General features: G+C 28.0%; 6 protein-coding genes across 9 annotated transcripts; 3 read left to right on the top strand and 3 right to left on the bottom strand.

The window, feature by feature from the left end:
* Positions 1-78: 78 nt before the first annotated feature.
* On the top strand, positions 79-4,344 carry LOC106784786 (protein Dr1). Of its 2 annotated transcripts, none has more exons than XM_014744658.1 (2): positions 79-237; positions 3,708-4,344. In XM_014744658.1, exon 2 carries the CDS (start codon positions 3,716-3,718, stop codon positions 4,217-4,219), a length of 504 nt encoding a protein of 167 aa, XP_014600144.1. In that variant the 5' UTR covers positions 79-237; positions 3,708-3,715; the 3' UTR covers positions 4,220-4,344. The 2 variants fall into 2 exon arrangements, with proteins under 2 accessions (XP_014600144.1, XP_014600143.1); XM_014744657.1 differs by lacking the exon at positions 79-237 and adding an exon at positions 2,812-2,899.
* On the bottom strand, positions 291-3,565 carry LOC106784748 (platelet-derived growth factor receptor alpha-like). The gene is given in 8 exon segments (XM_014744601.1): positions 291-924; positions 993-1,316; positions 1,360-1,835; positions 1,837-1,978; positions 2,204-2,513; positions 2,563-2,726; positions 2,802-3,033; positions 3,108-3,565. Coding segments are annotated over 8 exon segments (2,271 nt in total). The 5' UTR covers positions 3,305-3,565; the 3' UTR covers positions 291-498.
* Positions 4,345-4,357: 13 nt separating the features above from the next.
* Positions 4,358-7,010, bottom strand: LOC106784785 (protein SMG9). The gene is made up of 10 exons (XM_014744655.1): positions 6,655-7,010; positions 6,451-6,527; positions 6,150-6,374; positions 5,969-6,015; positions 5,667-5,856; positions 5,293-5,589; positions 5,038-5,182; positions 4,837-4,957; positions 4,653-4,764; positions 4,358-4,592 (listed from the first exon to the last, which is right to left on the bottom strand). Exons 3-10 carry the CDS (start codon positions 6,293-6,295, stop codon positions 4,514-4,516), a joined length of 1,137 nt encoding a protein of 378 aa, XP_014600141.1. The 5' UTR covers positions 6,296-6,374; positions 6,451-6,527; positions 6,655-7,010; the 3' UTR covers positions 4,358-4,513.
* Positions 7,011-7,080: 70 nt separating this feature from the next.
* On the top strand, positions 7,081-10,527 carry LOC106784783 (protein unc-45 homolog B). Its single transcript, XM_014744652.1, has 5 exons — positions 7,081-7,172; positions 7,264-7,683; positions 7,803-8,132; positions 8,227-8,667; positions 8,738-10,527. The coding sequence occupies exons 2-5, from the start codon at positions 7,264-7,266 to the stop codon at positions 10,319-10,321; spliced, it is 2,775 nt and encodes a 924-aa protein (XP_014600138.1). The 5' UTR covers positions 7,081-7,172; the 3' UTR covers positions 10,322-10,527.
* Positions 10,528-10,541: 14 nt separating this feature from the next.
* LOC106784784 (cell division cycle 7-related protein kinase-like) lies at positions 10,542-13,068 on the bottom strand. Of its 2 annotated transcripts, XM_014744653.1 has the most exons (9): positions 12,754-13,068; positions 12,434-12,653; positions 12,245-12,338; positions 11,993-12,135; positions 11,804-11,915; positions 11,533-11,713; positions 11,287-11,436; positions 11,043-11,155; positions 10,542-10,946 (listed from the first exon to the last, which is right to left on the bottom strand). In XM_014744653.1, exons 1-9 carry the CDS (start codon positions 12,797-12,799, stop codon positions 10,815-10,817), a joined length of 1,191 nt encoding a protein of 396 aa, XP_014600139.1. In that variant the 5' UTR covers positions 12,800-13,068; the 3' UTR covers positions 10,542-10,814. The 2 variants fall into 2 exon arrangements, with proteins under 2 accessions (XP_014600139.1, XP_014600140.1); XM_014744654.1 differs by lacking the exon at positions 11,043-11,155 and having other exon boundaries at positions 10,790-10,946.
* Positions 13,069-13,918: 850 nt separating this feature from the next.
* On the top strand, positions 13,919-20,987 carry LOC106784782 (exportin-1). 2 transcript variants are annotated; one of them, XM_014744651.1, is made up of 15 exons: positions 13,919-14,007; positions 14,961-15,195; positions 16,175-16,369; positions 16,456-16,806; positions 16,899-17,618; positions 17,701-17,935; positions 18,056-18,219; positions 18,312-18,446; positions 18,554-18,697; positions 18,774-18,920; positions 19,028-19,276; positions 19,371-19,623; positions 19,741-19,991; positions 20,076-20,229; positions 20,481-20,987. In XM_014744651.1, exons 2-14 carry the CDS (start codon positions 14,998-15,000, stop codon positions 20,220-20,222), a joined length of 3,189 nt encoding a protein of 1,062 aa, XP_014600137.1. In that variant the 5' UTR covers positions 13,919-14,007; positions 14,961-14,997; the 3' UTR covers positions 20,223-20,229; positions 20,481-20,987. The 2 variants fall into 2 exon arrangements, with proteins under 2 accessions (XP_014600137.1, XP_014600136.1); XM_014744650.1 differs by lacking the exon at positions 13,919-14,007 and adding an exon at positions 14,256-14,453 and having other exon boundaries at positions 20,076-20,987.
* The last annotated feature ends 955 nt before the right edge of the window (positions 20,988-21,942 follow it).

Here is a 21,942-nt window from a genome sequence, read left to right as displayed (position 1 = left end):
CAAAGAATACAGTATTCTTTGATAGTATTGTACCGTCATCGCGTTAAATACCTACTATCGCCTACTGGTGGTCCCGGTAATAATTAAGATGAATCTGGTTAGATAAAAAAGGAGACTTGTGAGCTTCTATGTACTTCTGCATTCTTTGATTGAAGTATAGCGTAAAAAACACTACAATTGTATTTTTACAGTCGTTTTTACAACAGCAGAAAATTATTTGGAGGAGTGAAACAGATTGTAAGCTTGCAAATATTGTATAGGAAAAAAGAAGTGATCAGATAAGTAAATTGCCCACCTTAACCATTGATCATTTGATATTCTTACCTCTATTTAAATCCGTATGTGTACTAATTATAATTATAAAGTTTATTAACATAAGGGTATTATAAATTTGATTTTATTTAAATACTTATTGTTTAATATCAAGACATGGATACAATTATTATTTAGATTTCAAATATTAATAGTTGTCATTTGGTGTTGTCCCTATTACTTATCTTAAGAATAAGACAACAACGTATAACAAGGATTACTTTTTCCATTTTGCAAAGGAAATAATTCTAATAAAACTTGTAGATTTAATAGAAGTTGTGCAAAAGTAGGTCTATTCTCTGGTTGAAATGCCCAACAATATTGCATTATTTTATAAATATCACAAGGTATATTCTTTGGCTGACCTAAGGATTGTTTTTCAATAATTATATGTTCTAGTAATTTGTTATCTGGTATATCCGAATATGGAAAAGCTCCAAGAGTACCAATTTCCCATAGTACTATACCAAATGACCAGACATCGCTTTTAGAAGAAAATATACGGTCTTGTAAAGTTTCCGGGGACATCCAACGTACTGGAAGTTGACGTATTTTATTTGATGTATCATTTATAGTATAAATTCCATTTCGAGAAAGTCCAAAATCACATATCTAAAATTATAAAAACATTTAGAATTTTATTAGTTCTATTAACAAAGATAAATTTCATAATGTATTACCTTTAAATGTAAATCTGAAGTAAGTAAAATATTCCTTGCAGCAAGATCTCTATGAACGATACCCTTAGATTCTAAATGCTCCATTCCTTTCGCAATATCAAGAGCAAATTCTATAAATTGATTTCTTTCAACTTCACTTTGTATGTTTATTGTATTTTCTTCTTTTTTAGAACACTCTAAATAAATATATCTTAAATTAGTCAATTTCAATTTCTCATCTTTCGAATATGTTGAAGATATAGATAGTGTATTTATTGTTGTATATAATGCTGAAGTAATAATTAAAACAATTAAATCAACAACATATTTCGTAAATATAAAATTCTTTAAATAAAAACAAGAATATAGAAATAAAATATTACATACTTTCCGAAGAATTAAGTAAAAATTCATATTTATTAAAATTATTTATAGTCATTCCAGATTCAGCTTTTTTATCTTTTATTGAGTGCAAATATGCCAATAGATTACCACCTTTCATATATTCTAAAATTATACATATAGATTTATCTGGCGTAATGGAATAACCCATAAGATTAACTAAATGTGGATGTTTTCCTGCCTTTTTCATTATTTCAATCTCCTCCACAAACTCTTGGTATACATCCAATCTATTTAATTCATTTGATAATCGTGATATCTTAACTGCTACTGGTACTGCATTATTATTTATGTATCCAAGATAAACTTTACTAAATTGACCTTTACCCAATTCAGAAGTTAGTTTTAAAGAACTATATGGAATTTCAAATTCATTTGCTTCCTGTTTATGCAACATAATCTTTACAAAATATTGTTTATAAAATTCATTATTTATAGAATTATCCACATAGACATATACATATATATTATTTTCTTACCTCGGTATTGCATTCGGTGTATAGAACGTTATGTTTCCGAAGAATAGAATTCACCCAATTTGATTTACATTTAGAAATAGAATCTATTGATTGCATTCTAAAATTGAAAAAATATATATATCTTTCTATAAGTGATTTTTAAATATAATAAATATTTTTTTTAATTTATATTTCCCTCTATAAATAACTAATATTACCGTGATGTGTATTCTTCCCTCAAAATGAATTTTCCTTCCTTTATTTTAGAAACAATAATCAAACTAAGCAATGTAAATATCATACAGACTACTGCAATAGATATAAATTCCTACAAAAATTATCAAATAATTAATAATTAAATATTCATTTCACAAATTTTCTATAAATACATACAATAGTATAGCTTTGCTTTGATGAATTCTGATCCATTATATCAAGAATGAATGTTCCATCACTACCAAAGCAACCATGATTATCTATTCCAGTCACAAATACTTTGTAACTATGCTGTAACTTATTACAGCGATAACCATCATGTAAATTCCATAAAAAAGTATTAACTTTTGCTTTGGTAATACCTATTTGTGTGATATTATATACAAGAAAACCTGCTTTTGACATTAAAAGAGGTATTCCTATACTGAAATATGAACAATACCATGTTGCAATATTAAAGACAATATATCAATTAAAAGATATTTTACTTTCTAAATGTATGTACTATATCATACCTAATTTTATAAGAATGTACATAGGTATTATTAGTTTCTACGTTCCATTTAATTAAGACATAACATTTGTTAATAGTCGCATTTACACGAGGAGTTGGTAATACAAATGTTTTATTTACGCAAATGCATTTATGACCTATACATTCTGGAACTTTATAAATTACCTAAAATATAGATAGTCTCAATTCATTAAAATCATAATATTTAGAAGATCTATATTCTGTTTATAGATTAATTACAAGTCTACTTACCCCTTGTGCCGTTCCCGTTGGCTTTGTTCTTGGATTAGCATAAACTTCTATCTTATATGAGCAGCTTGGATGAATATACATCTCTGGTACATCAATTGATAACTCATTTTGTGGTAGTAAAACATTAAGTTGACTGTTATTTTGTGTTCTATAATACAGTGTTCCTTCTGGACAAATTGTAAGATTTGATTTTTCACTTGATATACTTGTTACTATCACACTGTTATAATATAAAACTTATAAATAATTGTATTAGAAAATTAACTATGATTGATGCCAATATCACGTGTCTACCTGTATGAGGAAGGTTGTTTATTTTCATTTGGTGGTAACCAGGATATATTTAATTTTAATGATTTATATATATCATTAGAATTTAAATATTTGTCATCTTTTAAAACATATACTGTAATGTTTTTCACATTACCAACAAATTTATTTGTATTTGATGCCCATGATGTATTAATATTAAAAACAAAAAAGATCACCATACATTGTAAAAAGAATGACGAAGTTTGCAATAACATTTTTTATTAATGAAATGAACAATAAACTAATAGATATCAAAATAATATGCTATTATATGTATGTTGTTGTATTAACCAGTAGCATTTATATACTTTACTGAGCTAAATCTAATCCAAGCGTCTGAGAAAATCTTATCTGATAAAATATGCGTTAAGGGGGCAAAGATTTTTTTTTAAATCTTTGATAAGATTAAGACCTATTTAATTTTATTTTATATTAATTTTATTCGATAACTTATCCCTTACATATAAAAATTATCCTTCACATATATTTGAATCCAATAAAATAATAAAGTAAATATTGTTATTGTGAACGATATAAATAACAACTGTTTATTATTAACACATTAATTATATAATGTTATAGATTTTCAAATGGCCTCGGCTGCGATGTCCCCGACTGAGGATGACGAGTTAACACTTCCTCGTGCATCCATTAATAAGATGATCAAGGAAATCCTACCGCACGTACGCGTTGCTAACGAGTCACGGGAATTAATCTTAAATTGTTGTACAGAATTCATACATTTGTTATCTTCTGAAGCCAATGAAATATGTAATCAACAACAAAAAAAGACAATAAATGCAGAGCACATTTTGCAAGCACTTGAAAAACTTGGTTTCGGGGATTACAGTGCAGAAGCGGAAGCTGTTTTAAGAGATTGTAAAGCAGTAGCAGCCAAAAGAAGACGTCAGAGTACAAGATTGGAGAATCTAGGAATTCCAGAAGAGGAATTGTTGAGACAACAACAAGAACTTTTTGCAAAAGCAAGAGAAGAACAAGCTGTTGCTGAACAACAACAATGGCAACAATTACAAGCAGTTGCACAAATGACATCAATGCAACAAACTGACAGCGAACAAGAAGACTATTCATAAGATACAATACAAAAATTATTCAATCGATCATATATAAAGTTTCACCACAACCTATATTAAGAAACATATATATATATAAAAAAAATAGGAAATGTTATTTTTAATAAAAGTAAAAAGTGTATAATGGCACATTAAAAGTACCTTCAATTCTTTAATTTATTTTCAATATAATTTAAAATAGATCATTTATCTGTGTAGTACAAATTAAAATATTAATAGTGAAAAATAAAAACTTATTCCTATTATTATATTTTATTATAAATCTTCTGTAGTTTAATTATATTATCACATTTTTTAAGGCATTAACCTTCCATATTCTGATGATAGATGGCTTTTTTTAATTGCTTCCATAACTTTTGAAACATAGTGATACCTATGAAAAATTAATTATTATATATTATACTATTTATAATATTTCTATAAATGTATTTACCAAGTTTTTTCCGTTAAAGTAGACGGTGTCATTGGATGCCTTGATACCCCGTGTATTTTCATTCTTAATTGTTCAATCAGTTTTTTTTCATTTTCTTGCACATTGGATTCATCTGCAATAACAATATATGATATAATAGATCAAAAATAAATATGTAGATTAAACTTTTTAATTGATAATATACCTTCTGCTGCAATTAATGGTATAAAAAATAAGTTCAAACCACTTTCAACTGAATCAGAACTCATATCTAAACCACTATGAGTTTGTAGCCTAGAACTAGAAAATACTTTATTATAAAAATCCTAAAAAAAAAGTAAGAAAGTGATAGATTGTTTCATACAATTCTTCAAATAATACAATACATTGTACTAATAAAAGATACCTTCATTTTTTGAACAGTACTTGGCATAAAATCTTGTGGATCTGCTTTGTTATGTAAAAACAATGTATGTGGATAATATTCAACATAATCCTGATCCATAGTAGTTGTAGATGATGGTTTTAACATTTCTGCTGTTTGAAGAAACCTATTGTAAAAGAAAGATTTCTTTATATTTACGAAAGATATATAATCTTTTCATTAATAAAATATGCTATACACAAATAATATATTATAAATGTATATTATCATAAATACCTCAGTAGATTAGGATCAACAAACCAATCTTGTACAAATATGATTACATGACACACTGAAAACAAAAAGGCTGTAAATTGTAACGATTGCAATTCTGAATTAGCATCATTATTTACAAAATCAGTTGCACTCTTTTTTTGTTCAAATGACGAATTGTAGTCAACTACAGAAACTGATAGAATAGGTTGTGTGTCTAAGTATATCACTCTATTCTTAGTTACAAAAAAATCTATTCCGCTAGTACAATTTGTACTGCTCTCGTGATGAGACAAATCTTGAACACCAAAAACATCAGTCCTGAATTCATAATTAAAATATTTATTATATTTATAGTTACTTAAAAGAGAACCATATCTATTTAGAACAAAACTAACTTATAATTTGATGTAAGAAGGGACATTATCGTAGACTTTCCGACACCTTGTTTACCTAAACATCCTACTACTAAGAAGTCTTGTTGGTCACATAAAAACTCTAATGCACTTTCGCTAAGCTGCATATTTTCATCCATAAATTTAGCACAGTTTGTCATCTCAATACATGTAGGAATAACTGTGCGTGTTACTAAAAACAAAATATAAATATTGAACTATTACTTCGTTATATTTATACTAACATAAGTATTTGATGTTTTAACTATATTAAGTTTTTATTTAATTATAATAAGAACACTTACTATCTGGAGTTTTCAATGGCATTGTTGAAGTTGAATCTGCTTCTTTTCTAAAATATTAATATATATATAAATTATATTAATGTATAATAATAATATATATGTATATAAGTACAGTAAAGCTCTACTATAATATGAAGTTTGAGTCAAAAGAGGTTAAATCTGAGAAGTTTATAGTTCTTACTTGTTACCATTACGCTGACTTGGTGATACAGCTCTGCTTTCACCTTCTCTAGTTTTTAATATAAATGTTGGACGTTCAACAACTTTTATCAAAGCCCTACCCTCTCCATCTTTACCTTCTGAATCCTTTGGCATAACTGACATCATTTTTAATTAGATTTCTTTGTACTTTTTACACAATATCAAAAATAATACTGCTGGAATTAATTGAAAGATGTTCATGGAACTATAATGAACAATATTTATAATTAGTAATAGAAGTTTATTAGCAAATATTTTGTATTAAACTGTAATTGTCTTACCAAAGTGCGTCAAAGTTCTAATCTTCATATAAGTCAGAATCAATAACAAAATACCGACATATTGCCAAAGGATATTTCTGTCAACGTGTTAAAGGGGTATTTAATTAATTATTATAAAAGTAACAAATAGTAATTAATATTTAAAAAAAAAATAGAGTGGAATACAAATCTCACAATACTTATGAAATAGAATAATATAATTACAATTATGATGTATCTTTTTTATTCCTGCTCAAATTTGTTTAGGTTAATTAAATAATCACTTTTTAAATCACATATTTCTTTCTAATTGTGAATAAAAAAATTCTTGTGTCAAAATTATTATTTTTTAAATACTAGTTGCATCTAAACTGGTTTAGAAAAAAAAATAACCTTACATTTTTCTATATAGAAATTAAAACAGAATAAAAAAAAATACGTCCTTATCAACAAGAATTCTTGTCTATTTTTAAAAACTACGTTTCCGTTCAGTATGAGCCAACGAAGTCAAAAATAAATTGTCGACTATCTAGTAACGTCTAGATACTTCTAATTTGCATTTAATATAATGCAAGAATAGTAATAGTGATAGAAAACCTTCTGACGCGAACTGTGCAAGTTTATAAGTGATCACTGCTAAAGTGATAGTTTTATCTAAGAAATTTAAAAACTTATACAATTAGACGTGTTACTTCATTGTGATCGCATAAATAAGTAAATTTTCTCAACTAATAAACGTGAAAGTAAGAATTTATTTAATTTAATTATTTTTTACATATATTGTTGTATAGATTATAAAATATATAATAACATTTGATACATATATATATTAAGATGACAAAGTCAACTTTAACACCGCAAGAGTGGAAGGAAAAAGGTAATGAAGAATTTAATAAAGGCAATTGGTCTGAAGCATTGAGTTGTTACACGAATGCTCTCAACCTTACAAAAGAAGAAAGTGTTGAGAAAGCTGTTTTTTATAAAAACCGCGCAGCAACGTATTTGAAACAAAAAGATTATAACAAAGCGATTAATGATTGCAATGAGGCATTAAAAATTTGCCCCAAAGAACCAAAAGCTTTGTTTCGCAGATGCCAAGCTTTAGAAGCTTTGGAAAGATTTGAAGAAGCATATAGAGATGCTCGGTATATCATTTCTGTGGATCCTGGTAATAAAGCGATTCAACCTATCATTGCACGTCTACATGAAATTGTACAGGATCGACATAAACAGAATTCTCGTATCAGCTCAAGGGTATGTATTATTACTTGTTTTTCTTATTCATTTTGTTGTACATACATATAACTATTCAAATTTTTATCAATATGTATACATATATTGTGTATTTCTTAAATATGTGTATATGTATCTAGGTATCTCAAATGATTGATATAACTTTTGATCCACAACACGATAAAGAAAAACGAGAAACGGCAATAAATAATCTCTTAGTACTATCTCGTGAAAGAGCTGGTGCGGATATAATGTTTAACGAAGGAATAGCATCTAAAATAATGAGATTATTAAAGCTAGAAAAGAATGAGGAAATAGTTACAACTGCTATTCGTATTGTTGCTGAATTATGTAAAGAAAATATCACTAGAACTGAACAAATTTTAAATATTCTAGGTATACCATGGATCTTAGAAATGATCAATAGTAAAAATACAGAAAGAGTTAATGCAGCTCAATATTGTATGCAGGTACAATTAAAAATAAATTTTGTATACATTTTTATAACATAAATATATATATACATGTGAATATATACATATAAGTATATGTTTAAAATTTCAGATCATATTAAACAGTTATAGTGGAATGGACAATAAACCAGAAACTAAACCTAATAAAGATTTATGTGAACAATATAAGAAAGAAATTGATACCATCTTATCTTGTTTAGTATATAGTACAACAAATAGAACAATTACTGGTCAAGCTAGGGATGCAATCATAGAAATTATAATGCGTAATATACATTACACTACCTTAAATTGGGCAGAACGTTTAGTAGAAATCCAAGGTCTGCAAAGGTTGATGGAAGTGGCTAGTGAGTTAGAAGAATACAAGTATGAGTCTGCAATGGACATAACTTCATCTACGCGTACTATAACAAGCGTTTGTTTGGCAAGAATTTATGAAAATATGTATTATGATGCTGCTAAAGAAAGGTTTAGAAATGCTATTGATGAATACATAAAAGCAAAATTGCTTACACCAGATATAGAATCAAAGGTAATGGTTTGATTTTATAATTTTTCTATTGATAAATGATTTATAATTAAAATGTTTTATATATTCACAGGTACGTGTTGTTGTTGCAATAACAACATTATTACTTGGACCTGTAGACGTGGGAAATTCAGTTGTTGCTAAAGAAGGTATTATGGAAATGATTCTTGTAATGGCAGGTACAGAAGATCCATTGCAACAAAAAGTTGCATGTGAATGTATCATAGCTGCAGCATCTAAAAAAGATAAAGCTACAGCTATAATATCTCAAGGTGTAAATATACTTAAAAAACTGTACCAATCAAAGGATGATTCAATTCGTGTGCGAGCTTTAGTTGGTTTATGCAAATTAGGCAGTTCAGGTGGTACGGATGCAACCATTAAACCATTTGCTGATGGAGCGACAAAAAAATTAGCAGAAGCTTGTAGAAGATTTTTGATTAATCCTAAAAAACAAAAAGATATGAGAAAATGGGCCGTAGAAGGACTTTCTTATTTGACATTTGATGCTGAAGTTAAAGAAAAATTAATAGAAGATCGTGATGCCATTCAGGCTATGATAGAACTTGCCAAAACTGAAGATCAGTCTGTATTATATGGAGTAGTTACAACTTTAGTTAACTTATGTAATGCTTATGACAAACAAGAGATTATACCTGAAATGGTAGAATTGGCTAAATTTGCTAAACACCATATACCAGAAGAACATGAATTTGACGATCCAGATTTTTTAAATAAAAGATTAAATACTTTAGCTAAAGCAGGTGTAACCAGTGCTTTAGTCTGTCTTGCTAAAACAGAGAGTCAAAATAGTAAAGAATTAATAGCACGTGTTTTTAATGCAATATGTAGTCAACAAGAAGTAAGAGGAATTGTTGTACAACAAGGAGGTGCAAAAGTTCTTCTACCTTTGGCTTTAAATGGAACAGACAAAGGAAAAAAACAAGCTGCTCAAGCATTAGCTCGTTTAGGCATTACAATAAATCCAGAAGTAGCATTTCCTGGACAAAGAATCATGGAAGTTATAAGACCATTTCTAAAACTTTTAGATCCAGAATGTTCGGCGTTAGAAAACTTTGAAGCATTAATGGCGTTATGTAATTTAGCTGGTGTTAGTGATACCGTTAGACAACGTCTTCTGAAAGAAGGTGCTTTTACAAAGATTGAAACGTATATGTATGAAGATCATGATATGTTAAGACGTGCAGCTACACAAGTAATAAACAATTTAATAATGTGCGAAGATACAATCAAATATTTCGAAGAAGAAAACGACAGAGTGAAATATCTTGTGATTCTTTGTGAAGATGAAGATGAAGATACAAGTTTAGCTGCATCTGGAGCCTTAGCAATGTTAACATCAGTAAGCACCAAAACTATAGAGAAAATTTTTGATGTAAAAAATTGGCTAGAAGTACTACGCTTTTTGCTTGCTAATCCCAAATCTGAAATACAATATCGAGGTTTAATTATTATATCAAATATGATTAAAAGCTCAAAAGATGTTGCTGCAAAGTTGGTTGAAACAGATATAATAGAAATTTTAATGGCTTTAGTAAAGAGCGATACTGTGAAAGATAAAAAAATTAAAGACCTAGCATCAAAAGCCTTAGGAACTGCTGCTGATTGGAAACTCATTCTCCCTACAGCACCATAATATTTTAATATTTTACTCTCATTACAACAGGAGCAATCATTTTAATGAAAGTGCCTTATAATGTATTCAGTGATTCATTAGAATTTCTTACGCATGTATATTGACACATGTACATAATATGCATTGTACTTATTTCATTTCATTACATAACTTATATTATTTATGCATATGATTTTGCAAATAATAAATATAAATAGATTCCATGCTTATTTGTGTATTATATGGCATTGTTACTTAATAACAAAATCAGATCATTAATCTACAAGAAGTATATTTTGTATTTTTACAAAATTTGATTTTATTTTACCTTTTAAAACTAGTCAACACATAAATTATTATATAAAATAATGTATAACTCTTATACATATGATGAAAATAATATTTATTTCAGTAGTTAGTAAAGTGTATAAAAATTATTTATTTATCACATAGTATGTATATGTACATATATTTTGTTTTGTTTTGTTTTGTTTTAAAAAGATATAAAAACTATTTATAATGATAATTTAAAAAATGGATGATCTAAAGCTTGTTCTGCCGTAATTCGCATTTTATGATTTACATCTAAAAGACTTGTTAATAGTTGGTATGCTTCTTTTGGATATTGTTCAAATGATGATGATATCTAGAAATTGAAGAATATATTTTTCATTAAATTTAACTAATATATAATGCTTTCTTTAACAATCATGGATAAAACAAAACAAAAGAATAAAAATACCTTGTTTTTATAATTACTGGTATGTGGTAAATCTCTGTTTCTTTTTTGTAATTTTTGACATAATGTCATTAAATCAATTCCTGGTAAATTTTCACTAGTAATAAGTTTTTTTCCTAAGTTAATAAATAAAATAAATAAAACATAAAGCAATTGAAAACTAATTTTACAATAATTAAATTTTTAAAATAATTGAAACAAAAACCAAAGTAAAGAAAATATATACATATATATATTAGAAATTTACCTAATTTTTGTGCACAATGTTGTAATTTCTGTGTACCAAATATTGATATTATTTCTGCTAAGGCTGTGCAATCATCAGGCGACCGGAAAAAAGGCTGGGTACCACTCAGGATACATAACATAATTATTCCACTTGCCCAAATATCGATTGCTAAAATTTATATACAATAAATGGTTTTAATATATTAATTGGTATATAATATATTAATCATTATTTTAAAATATAAATTGTTTGTGTAATTTATACCTGGTGTTTGTAAAGAATATTTCAAAAGTACTTCAGGAGCTCTAAAGCCTGGAGTGCCTGCTCGAGGTGCAACTTGGGATCGTTTATTTAAACATAAAGAACAAGTTTTAGGTTTTCCAAAACATACACATTGATCATTCATGTAGATTTTTTCAGAAGCATAAGATACATTTTTGCTATTCTACAAATACCAAAATTTATATGAGAGAGATATTCGACATTAAGTAATAGAAATTAATATGAAAGTAGATTATTTTATAAAAAAACTTACTTCATCATATCTTTTTCTTTTTACAGACTGCACTGTACTATTTAAAATTTTCTGATCATTTAATGTTGGTGGTGTATATTTTTGAGCTAATCCAAAATCAACTAATAAATATCTAAAAATGTTTACTATTATTTAGATTTTTATTTAACAATGGATTAATAAGTATTTATTGTCTTTTAGTATAATCACCTTTTATTAGAGCGATCATATAAAAAATTACTTGGTTTAACATCTCTATGTATTATATTAAATTTGTGTACTCTGCGCAATGCAACTAATAATGCTTTCATGTAATCCCTTGTTTCTTGTACTGTCATATCTTGAATGTATTCCTAATTAACATGTGTTTATTATTAATCAAACTTACTTTTTCATAATAAATTTGCATTAAAAAGTATCATTGCTATAAATATTATGTACAAGATAAAATATTAAACTTACAGAAAATTTATCGTGCCTCATATATGGCATTACAAATACAACAGATCCTTGATGTCTTAAACAACATTCTAAACCAACAACATGATCTTGACCTCTAAAAAATCATAAGATTTTAATATAAAGATATATATATATCAAAGTAATATTTATAGCTATTTATCGTTTAAATTAATTTCCATTAGTATTTACCCAATTTGGTTTAAACATTGCAATTCACGTTCTATCTTTTCTATATGGCAAGTAGGTACCAAATGTTTCAATGCATATTTCTTAGAACCATCAGATAATTTTAAAGTAGCTAAGTAAACAGAACTAAATGTACCCTCTCCAACTTTTCTATGTATATGAAAAATCTCTTTTAACAATGGTATACTATTTTTAAGAGCAATAACCTTTTCATTATTTTCATCTAAATAAAAAGTATCTTTTATTAGAAATTTTTATACATATGCTACATATTTATTTACTATTTTTATAAAACTTATAATTACTACAATATATGTCCTTGCCTTGAATATCTTCTTTTCTATGTGTGTATAAATTTGTAACATCCATAGTATTAAACTAATAAATATATAATTCTTGTATTCAAAAGTTTCAGATAATTAACTTATGATTAACCTCATTTATATTCTGAACGGCCTTTTCAAACATACTTCAATATTTCTTTTTATACTACGTAATACTTGCCAATAAATGCTAAATCGAAAAATTTCAAATTAACTTAACTTTTAAATCTTCTATAGACCGATGTTTTTATAAAATTACTTTTCTTCAGTTTGAATCAGAAATGTGTCAACATAAAGCTCTATAAGTGCAGCTGTGCTTTTGAATAGTTTATGCGTATAAAGATATTCAGAAAAATACATGATAACGATTAGATTCTTATAGTAAAAGATAATATTATATTTGGTTTATTATTTAAAAAAATAAAAACATTTAATAAGTGTAATTTAACATTTAAAATTACTAGGATGAATAATTACTTTTCAATATCTTTTATTTGTCAAAATAATTCTTTGGCAGTTACATATATGCGTCTTATTTAAATGTTATATAATCGTAATAATTGTACTATAAAGACTAAGTATGATTGGAGCTTTCTAATCTATTCTTCATACAAGCCAACGTACAATTGGTTGAACTTCACTTTAACTTCTATGCAATCGCTTCAATGATATTCAACAATCTCTCTTTTCGATCGGCAGTTTAGATATTTAGCATTAAACAGTTAAACAAACATTTGCTATTAAATAGAACAATCTTTAAGCAAGCCAAATAAAAAAAGAATTATATTATTTAAAAATATCATCTTCAAATGAAAAGTAAAACATATGAATATATAAAATAGAAAAGAAAATTATTTTTACTAGGAATTGCGTAAAAATTCTCTCAATTTTTAAAATTAACAATAAACAAAACGATAATAAAAATATAAGAATGTATGAATGATTGAATATACATATTCTGAAATTAAAACGGAATAAAGTGGAATAAACGTACATCTTATGAAGTCACGTGACGTCATTAGATGTCCTCAGAACGTTGTTTATATGTTACGCGATTGGTCGAGAAAATTCGACGCATCCAATCACGTGTTTCGTTGCTCCGCAATGGTCACGTAAACTTTTCAGCCATCTTGTTATTTTCGAAAATCTCGAGGTTGGGTTTCGGCGACAACGCAGTGTGGACGTTTTTCTTGTTTCTCGCTATGAGTGAGTGAAAAAAGGAGTGTAGTCCCTTTTGGAATCTATGAAACAAAGGTACGATGAGTTTAAGGTTTAATGGGAAAGATTGAATAACTTCAACGACGAATGCCACCTTTCTTCGTTGACGAACATCGCAAATGTAGCAAAAACGGATGAGGAATGAGCGAGAAAGAATGAGAGAGAGAGCTGAGAGAAAGAGAGAAATAGAGAGAGAAAGACGTGCGAACGAACGAAGCGAGAGAGCTAGTGTGAGTGAAAGAGCGCGAGGGGGCAGGGGTGCACGGAAGTAGGGGGTGCTGTGTGGGACAGAGAAGAGATGATAAAAAGGCGGTGAGGAACGGCGAGTGTGTGAAACGAAGAACAAAATTATTCGCGCGCGGGAATCAGCAGCGGTGTGTTAATCCTTTTGTGCTTATGATTTGCACGAAAAGGTCGTGATTATCAGTGTGGAACGTGTGTTTTATACCTTTTTTGAGAATCTGCGTATGAGAGTCATTGATGTAGGTTTAAAACGATACTTTTGACTTCGATCTACGAACAACGACGCAGCGGGGAAATCAGACCCGGGCGACCGAAATGCCGCATATTTTCACTGTTTTCTTTAATAATATTTTTTCTTCTATTATATTATTATTTTTATTCTCAATTATATCTATTAAATTGTTTATTTATACCTTTTAGTAATGACGAAATTTGTTTAAGATTGTCAAATGTAGGTTAGGTTGGACGGTCGCAGTGCGGTGACCTCCCTCGCAGAAGTTGGGAATGATTTTCTTCTTTGCATTTAATTTTGTAATACATTATCACTACTAATGTAATTTTAATATACGTTATAAATCATAAAAATGATAATTTATTTTTTATCATTATCGTTAAAGCAATTAGTCAGAGAAAATCATTTGCTGCTTACATCTATTCATAAATTTACTTTAATATATGTATGTTATTTTTGCTCTATGTACACAGAGTTATATGTAATTATATAAAAAAAAATTTATTGTGTTTAGATTAAGTGTATGAAAGGAAGAAAATTTATACTACGGAATGGCAACTTTGGCAGAACAAGCATCCAAATTATTGGACTTTAACCAGAAGTTGGATATAACGCTTCTTGATAATATAGTAGGATGTATGTACACTGGAATAGGTGAGCAACAAAGGGTTGCACAGGAGGTTTTAACCACCCTTAAGGAGCATCCGAATGCATGGACTCGTGTAGATACCATTCTAGAATATTCTCAGGTAATTTTGATTATGATATATTAAAACACAGATATCTGCGCATATATATTTATGGTGAGGTAGATCATCAGATAATATATGTATCAAATACAATTGCAATAGTAATGGTATGCAAGAATGACATGCTTGATAATATTCATATGCAATACAGTATTCGTATTAAGGAAGTAGAATTTAACTTGAATAAAATCATTCCTATAGAGTAGCGTGCAAAATGCAGTTAATATTATTAAACATTACTGTTTAAAATTTTATATAAAAAATTACAAAATTGCTTGTAACAGTTTAGAATATAGACAGATATTTATTAAAAATTCATGTCTATATGTATTGTAGAAATATATTGTATAGCTATAATTCAATTGAACAGTATAATAGAAGATAATTTACAGAGAAACAAGATTAAAGAATCTAATTCAGTATTTATCAAATATTAAGCGTAGAATGTAATAGTAGCAAAATTGCATTGTTATTTTTTAATACTTAAATTTCATAAAAAATTGTAATTTATGATATAGTAGCGTATAGTATTTTTATATGTATATAATAATGTTCAATGCATTGAAATTTTATATCTCATAAAGTAATATATAATTAGGATTTATTGTTATTGAAAAATTGATGAATTCTTTATTTCAAGAACATAGTGGTTTAGAATTTAAAATCGTTAGAATGTTTAATTAGCATATTTACTTTTTTTCTGAATTAATTGCCTATAAAACATCTTATATTAATTTGTGTTTCATTAATAACATTACAAGTATAAATATTTATTTTAGCAATGATTCATATAATGTTAAATTTAGAAGAGATGGTAAAATTCATAATTGGCATAACAATTTATTCAAAATTTACGAGTTTGTTATTTTTCGAGTCTCATTTTGTGCCAAAAGAATATATTTGGGAGATAAATCAGGAAGAATATTGATTATGTTTTCATTTGCTATTTATTTATTATTCTATTTCACCTTTACTACAGAATCAGCAAACAAAATATTATGCCTTGCAAATCTTGGAGCAAGTAATTAAGACACGGTGGAAAGTACTACCAAGAAATCAATGCGAGGGAATAAAAAAATATATCGTAGGCCTCATTATAAAAACTAGTAGTGATCCAGAAACAATGGAAGCTTCTAAAGTTTATCTGAATAAATTGAATATGATCTTAGTGCAGGTAATGCAGTATAATGAATATTAATTATTATTATTAATATAATTAAACAATTTTAAATCATAAACTGTTTTATTATTGAATTATAGGTATTGAAACGAGAATGGCCAAAAAATTGGGAATCTTTTATTAGTGACATTGTTGGAGCGAGTAAAACGAATGAAAGCCTTTGTCAAAATAACATGGCCATTCTGAAACTTCTTTCAGAAGAAGTATTTGACTTTTCTAGTGGTCAAATGACGCAAACAAAAGCTAAACATTTGAAGGATACAATGTGTAGTGAATTCTCACAAATTTTTCAACTTTGTCAGTTTGTAATGGATAATTCACAGAATGTACCATTAGTAGCAGTTACTTTGGAAACATTATTAAGGTTTTTGAATTGGATACCACTTGGATATATTTTTGAAACAAAATTGATAACTACATTAATATTTAAGGTACATAATTTTTATTTATTAGTATTTACGTTCTTTTACTTATACGTTATTACATATATATATATAAATATATATATTTTTTTATTTTTCAGTTTTTAAATGTTCCAATATTTAGGAATATTACACTTAATTGTCTCACAGAAATTGCTGCTGTTACAGTAACAAGTTATGATGACATGTTTGTTGCATTATTCATTAATACGATGCAGCAGTTAGAACAAATGCTTCCACTTGAAACTAATATAAGAGAAGCATATGCAGTTGGGCAAAACCAAGAGCAAAATTTTATACAAAATTTGGCAATGTTTCTTTGTACTTTTTTAAAGGAACATGGTCAATTGATAGAAAAGAAACAGTTAAATGAAACATTATTAAAAGCCTTGCATTATCTTGTATTAATCTCAGAAGTAGAAGAAGTTGAAATATTCAAAATTTGCCTAGAGTACTGGAATGGTTTATTAGCTGATTTATATAAAGATCATCCATTTGTGGCACCTTCACCTTTGTTTGCGTCCAAGAATATGGCAATTTCACATAGGAGAGTCTTTTACTGTACAGTTTTGACTAAAGTCAGATATATAATGATCAGTAGAATGGCTAAACCAGAAGAAGTTTTGGTAGTTGAAAATGAACATGGTGAAGTAGTCCGAGAGTTTATGAAAGACACTGATTCTATTAATTTGTACAAAAATATGAGAGAAACTCTTGTATATCTTACTCATTTGGACTGTGTGGATACTGACCGTGTTATGACGGAAAAACTCCAGAACCAGGTTAACGGTTCAGAATGGTCTTGGAAAAATCTCAATACGGTAATTAATTTTTGTAAAGGGGTAATATTTGTCATAGTTAATATTTCATCAATCTTATATAATACTTTTTTTTGGATATCAGCTATGCTGGGCAATAGGTAGTATTTCTGGTGCAATGCACGAGGAAGATGAGAAGAGATTTTTAGTGACAGTAATTAAAGACTTACTTGGATTATGTGAACAAAAAAAGGGTAAAGATAATAAAGCTATAATTGCCAGTAATATTATGTATGTTGTTGGACAGTATCCACGATTTCTTAGAGCTCATTGGAAATTTTTGAAAACTGTTGTCAATAAGCTCTTTGAATTTATGCATGGTAAGTAATGTATTAAAAAGTTTAAACTATATATACATTGTTAATTATTTATTATATTAACTATTTATATATACATAGAGGAAATAAACATGTATTAATATTCTTTAATAATTATTTTAGAGACACACGATGGAGTACAAGATATGGCCTGTGACACATTCATAAAAATAGCTTTAAAATGCAGGCGACATTTTGTTACAACACAGGTCGGGGAAGCATTACCGTTTATTGAAGAAATCCTTTCAACAATTAGTAGCATTATTTGTGATCTTCAGACTCAGCAGGTAAAGTCTTAGTTTAAGGATTTTATTAAAATTGTTAGTGATGTAAAAAAATATTCGAAATCGTTACATTCATGTTCATTTACATTATATAGGTGCATACATTTTATGAAGCTGTTGGTTATATGATTAATGCTCAAACAGATACATTAGTTCAGGAACGACTAATAGAAAAATATATGCTTTTGCCCAATCAAGTTTGGGATGATATTATATGTCAAGCTTCAAAAGTGAGTTTAATTTTCATAATTTAAATTTAAAGATTAAAAATCATTAATTCTAAACAGATTATTTAATATATATGTTCATTATATAATATTATATGGATTCATTTCAGAATGTTGATGTTTTAAAAGATCCTGAAGCAGTTAAGCAACTTGCTAGTATTTTGAAAACAAATGTTAGAGCTTGTAAAGCTCTAGGGCATCCATATGTGATACAGTTAGGAAGAATATATCTCGATATGTTGAATGTTTATAAGGTAATAATATAAAATGTGATATATGGTTAATGCAACAAGTTCAGAGGAAATGATTTAACAAATATTAATGTTTTAGGTTATGAGTGAGAATATAAGTGCTGCAATAGCTTTAAACGGAGAAACAGTAATGAAACAACCTCTAATTAAGAGTATGAGAGTAGTAAAAAAAGAAACACTAAAATTAATATCAGATTGGGTTAGCAAATCTATCGATCCACAAATGGTATAGTATTATCATTTTTTATAGATTAATACTTTTTAATTTAGGAAGAACACAAAAATGCATTTAAAGAACGTGTTAACAAAAGTGTTCATTCTCATACATTTTAGGTACTAGAGAATTTCATACCACCATTATTAGACGCAGTATTACTTGATTATCAAAAGACAAATGTTCATTGCGCTAGAGAACCAGAAGTACTCAGTGCTATGGCTACTATAGTAAATAAACTGGAAGCTCATATCACAAGTGAAGTACCTAAAATATTTGATGCTGTATTTGAATGCACTTTAGAAATGATTAATAAAGATTTTGAAGAATTTCCTGAACATAGGACGAATTTCTTCCTTTTATTACAGGTAAAAATAATAATAATTATTACAATATCATGATACATATGTTGTGTAATATTATGACTAAATACTTCTTATCAATTTTTTGTTTTTCATTTAGGCAGTGAATAATCATTGTTTCCCCGCATTTTTATCAATTCCACCAGCACAATTCAAGCTTGTGCTTGATTCTATTATTTGGGCATTCAAACATACAATGAGAAATGTAGCTGATACAGGATTGCAGATCTTATTTCAACTTCTAAGAAATATTGAGCAGCATGAACAAGCTGCACAAAGCTTTTATCAGACATATTTTACAGATATTCTTCAACATGTATTTAGTGTAGTTACAGATACATCGCATACCGCAGGTAAAACTATTTTGCATTACTGTCTTACATTGTATAGATATAATATATATATATATATATATTATTTATCTGTTATATTTATTTTTGTATAATATACTTATTAATGTTATTCTATAGGCCTTACAATGCACGCTACAATTTTGGCGTACATGTTTACATTAGTTGAGTTAGGAAGAATACAGGTACCGCTTGGACCTATGCCTGATAATACAATGTATGTTCAAGAATTTGTAGCAAGATTACTCAGGACTGCTTTTCAACATTTGACTGATAATCAGATTAAAATAACTGTACAAGGTTTGTTTAATCTTGATCAAGACATCCCAGCATTCAAAGAACATTTGAGAGATTTTCTTGTAGAGATAAGAGTAAGTATTAATCGATAGTATTTTTGTTATTTTTAATAATAACGTGAAAGAAAATTTTTGTTAATTTGTATCTTTTCTTTTTAGGAATATACTGGTGAAGATGACTCTGATCTTTATTTGGAAGAAAGAGAAACAGCTTTGCGATTGGCTCAGGAAGAAAAAAGGAGACAGCAAATGGCAGTACCGGGTATTCTCAATCCTCATGAATTGCCGGAGGAGATGCAGGACTGAATAAACTGTAATTCTTGCCTAATATTTTGTGCAAGATCAAACGACAAACACTATGATGTAGAAATTATTATATCTGCAACTACTCTCACAACCACCACCACCACCACTACTACTACTACTACTACTACTACTACCACTAGTACAGCCACCATCAAAGTGGATACACATTGCATATTTATTAAAGCCAAGTTTAAAATATCACACTCTTGTTAATGAGGTAAGCCCAAAACATGGTGACTGTTTGTTTGTCTGTTATAGGATTTTAAAAGGAAACGAATTTCTGTTGTGGAAAAAAGTGTGAATGCCTGCTTAACGATGCTATTTCATGTATAAGAAGAGGTTACTTCTCAGAATAAATTATTGACTGATATTTGTGTAAGAGATGACGTTCGTACATCAACTGCCGATAATTAGTGGATAGAAAGAACATGGCAGAATTTTGTAATGAGAAGTTTGTTGCTAAGAGACAGAGTAAACAATTTTTTGTATTAACAGCAACAGCACCGTACATGTGACAACAATGCATTTAATAGTGCTATGTGATAGTTGCATCATCTGGCTCAATGAACACAGTATACTATATGACACTCTTACTTTTACATAGGAGAATTGTGATGTACTGTGCTTTGCGAAATCGTACTCTTTCTACAGTTTTGGTCGTATGAGTCTGTTCTAAAATGAAGATTGATATGTATGCGGAGTCATGTGCGAAAAATTCTGCTTATACATTGTCAAATGATTTTGTTATAATATAGACTCTACACACAGAATTCTTTTTGATTCATTATTAACTTATGATCGCGAAAGAATTCAAATTACATCCTTTTAATTTGATAACTCATGAAATCTTGTCCTAAGAAATATATTATTTTATTTAATTGCAAGAGTATTAATTGATAAATGAGTTTCTCCATCACCTGCAGAAATTAAGACTTATGTTTTACTGAGTTGCTCTCTTATATATTTATTACTGACTTTAGTATCATTTATTATTTAGAGTGAAATATTGTTTTTAAATTTTTTCCCTACATTTTTCTTTTTTTTTTCCTTTATGAAGGCAGCTTATGTTGTTTATTGATTTATATGTGCATATTCTAAAGGATATTAGATTTTAGGTGTGATACATAATTTGATACATGCATTAAGAAGTACAATGGATATATACAAAAATACATGTGATATACAGTTTCACGTGCATATAATAAATACTTGGCCATCAAGAAATAACAAAATGCACAGAGCTATGATAGCAGCATGACTTAATGTATTTAGGACAAGTACAAGCGAACTTTAAGTACAATAAAGGATGAAAAATGATTTTGCATTAAATAGTATCGTCGTAGCAGGCTTTTGAGGTAAAATAAATGTCCTAGATGAATGTGTGTTTTTATCTGCGTGCTGTTGCATTGTAATGGCATTATAGTGCAACATAGTAAAGTGACGTTTTACTGTAATATTATAATATTATGCTGTATATATGATCCACTGCAGGCCGTGAAGTGGCATCTTGTAAATGAAAATTAATCACAAAAATACTAGCATCTGTTTATGCTCCACTCTTGCTCAATTCATTGTATATTTAAACACTTAAAAATCAATGATTTTAAAGATATCCAAGTAAAACTGTTCCACTTATTATTACGTTCCACTTAATATTGTAAGTTACAAAATGGCAACCATTTTTAAACTATTGAAGGGTAACATTAGCTGGAAGGTGAAG

Source organism: Polistes canadensis, unplaced genomic scaffold, assembly GCF_001313835.1.
Source record: "Polistes canadensis isolate GaletaPanama2010 unplaced genomic scaffold, ASM131383v1 scaffold_40, whole genome shotgun sequence".
Taxonomy (NCBI): Eukaryota; Metazoa; Arthropoda; class Insecta; order Hymenoptera; family Vespidae; genus Polistes; species Polistes canadensis.
This window is presented reverse-complemented; position numbering and strand designations above follow the sequence as displayed.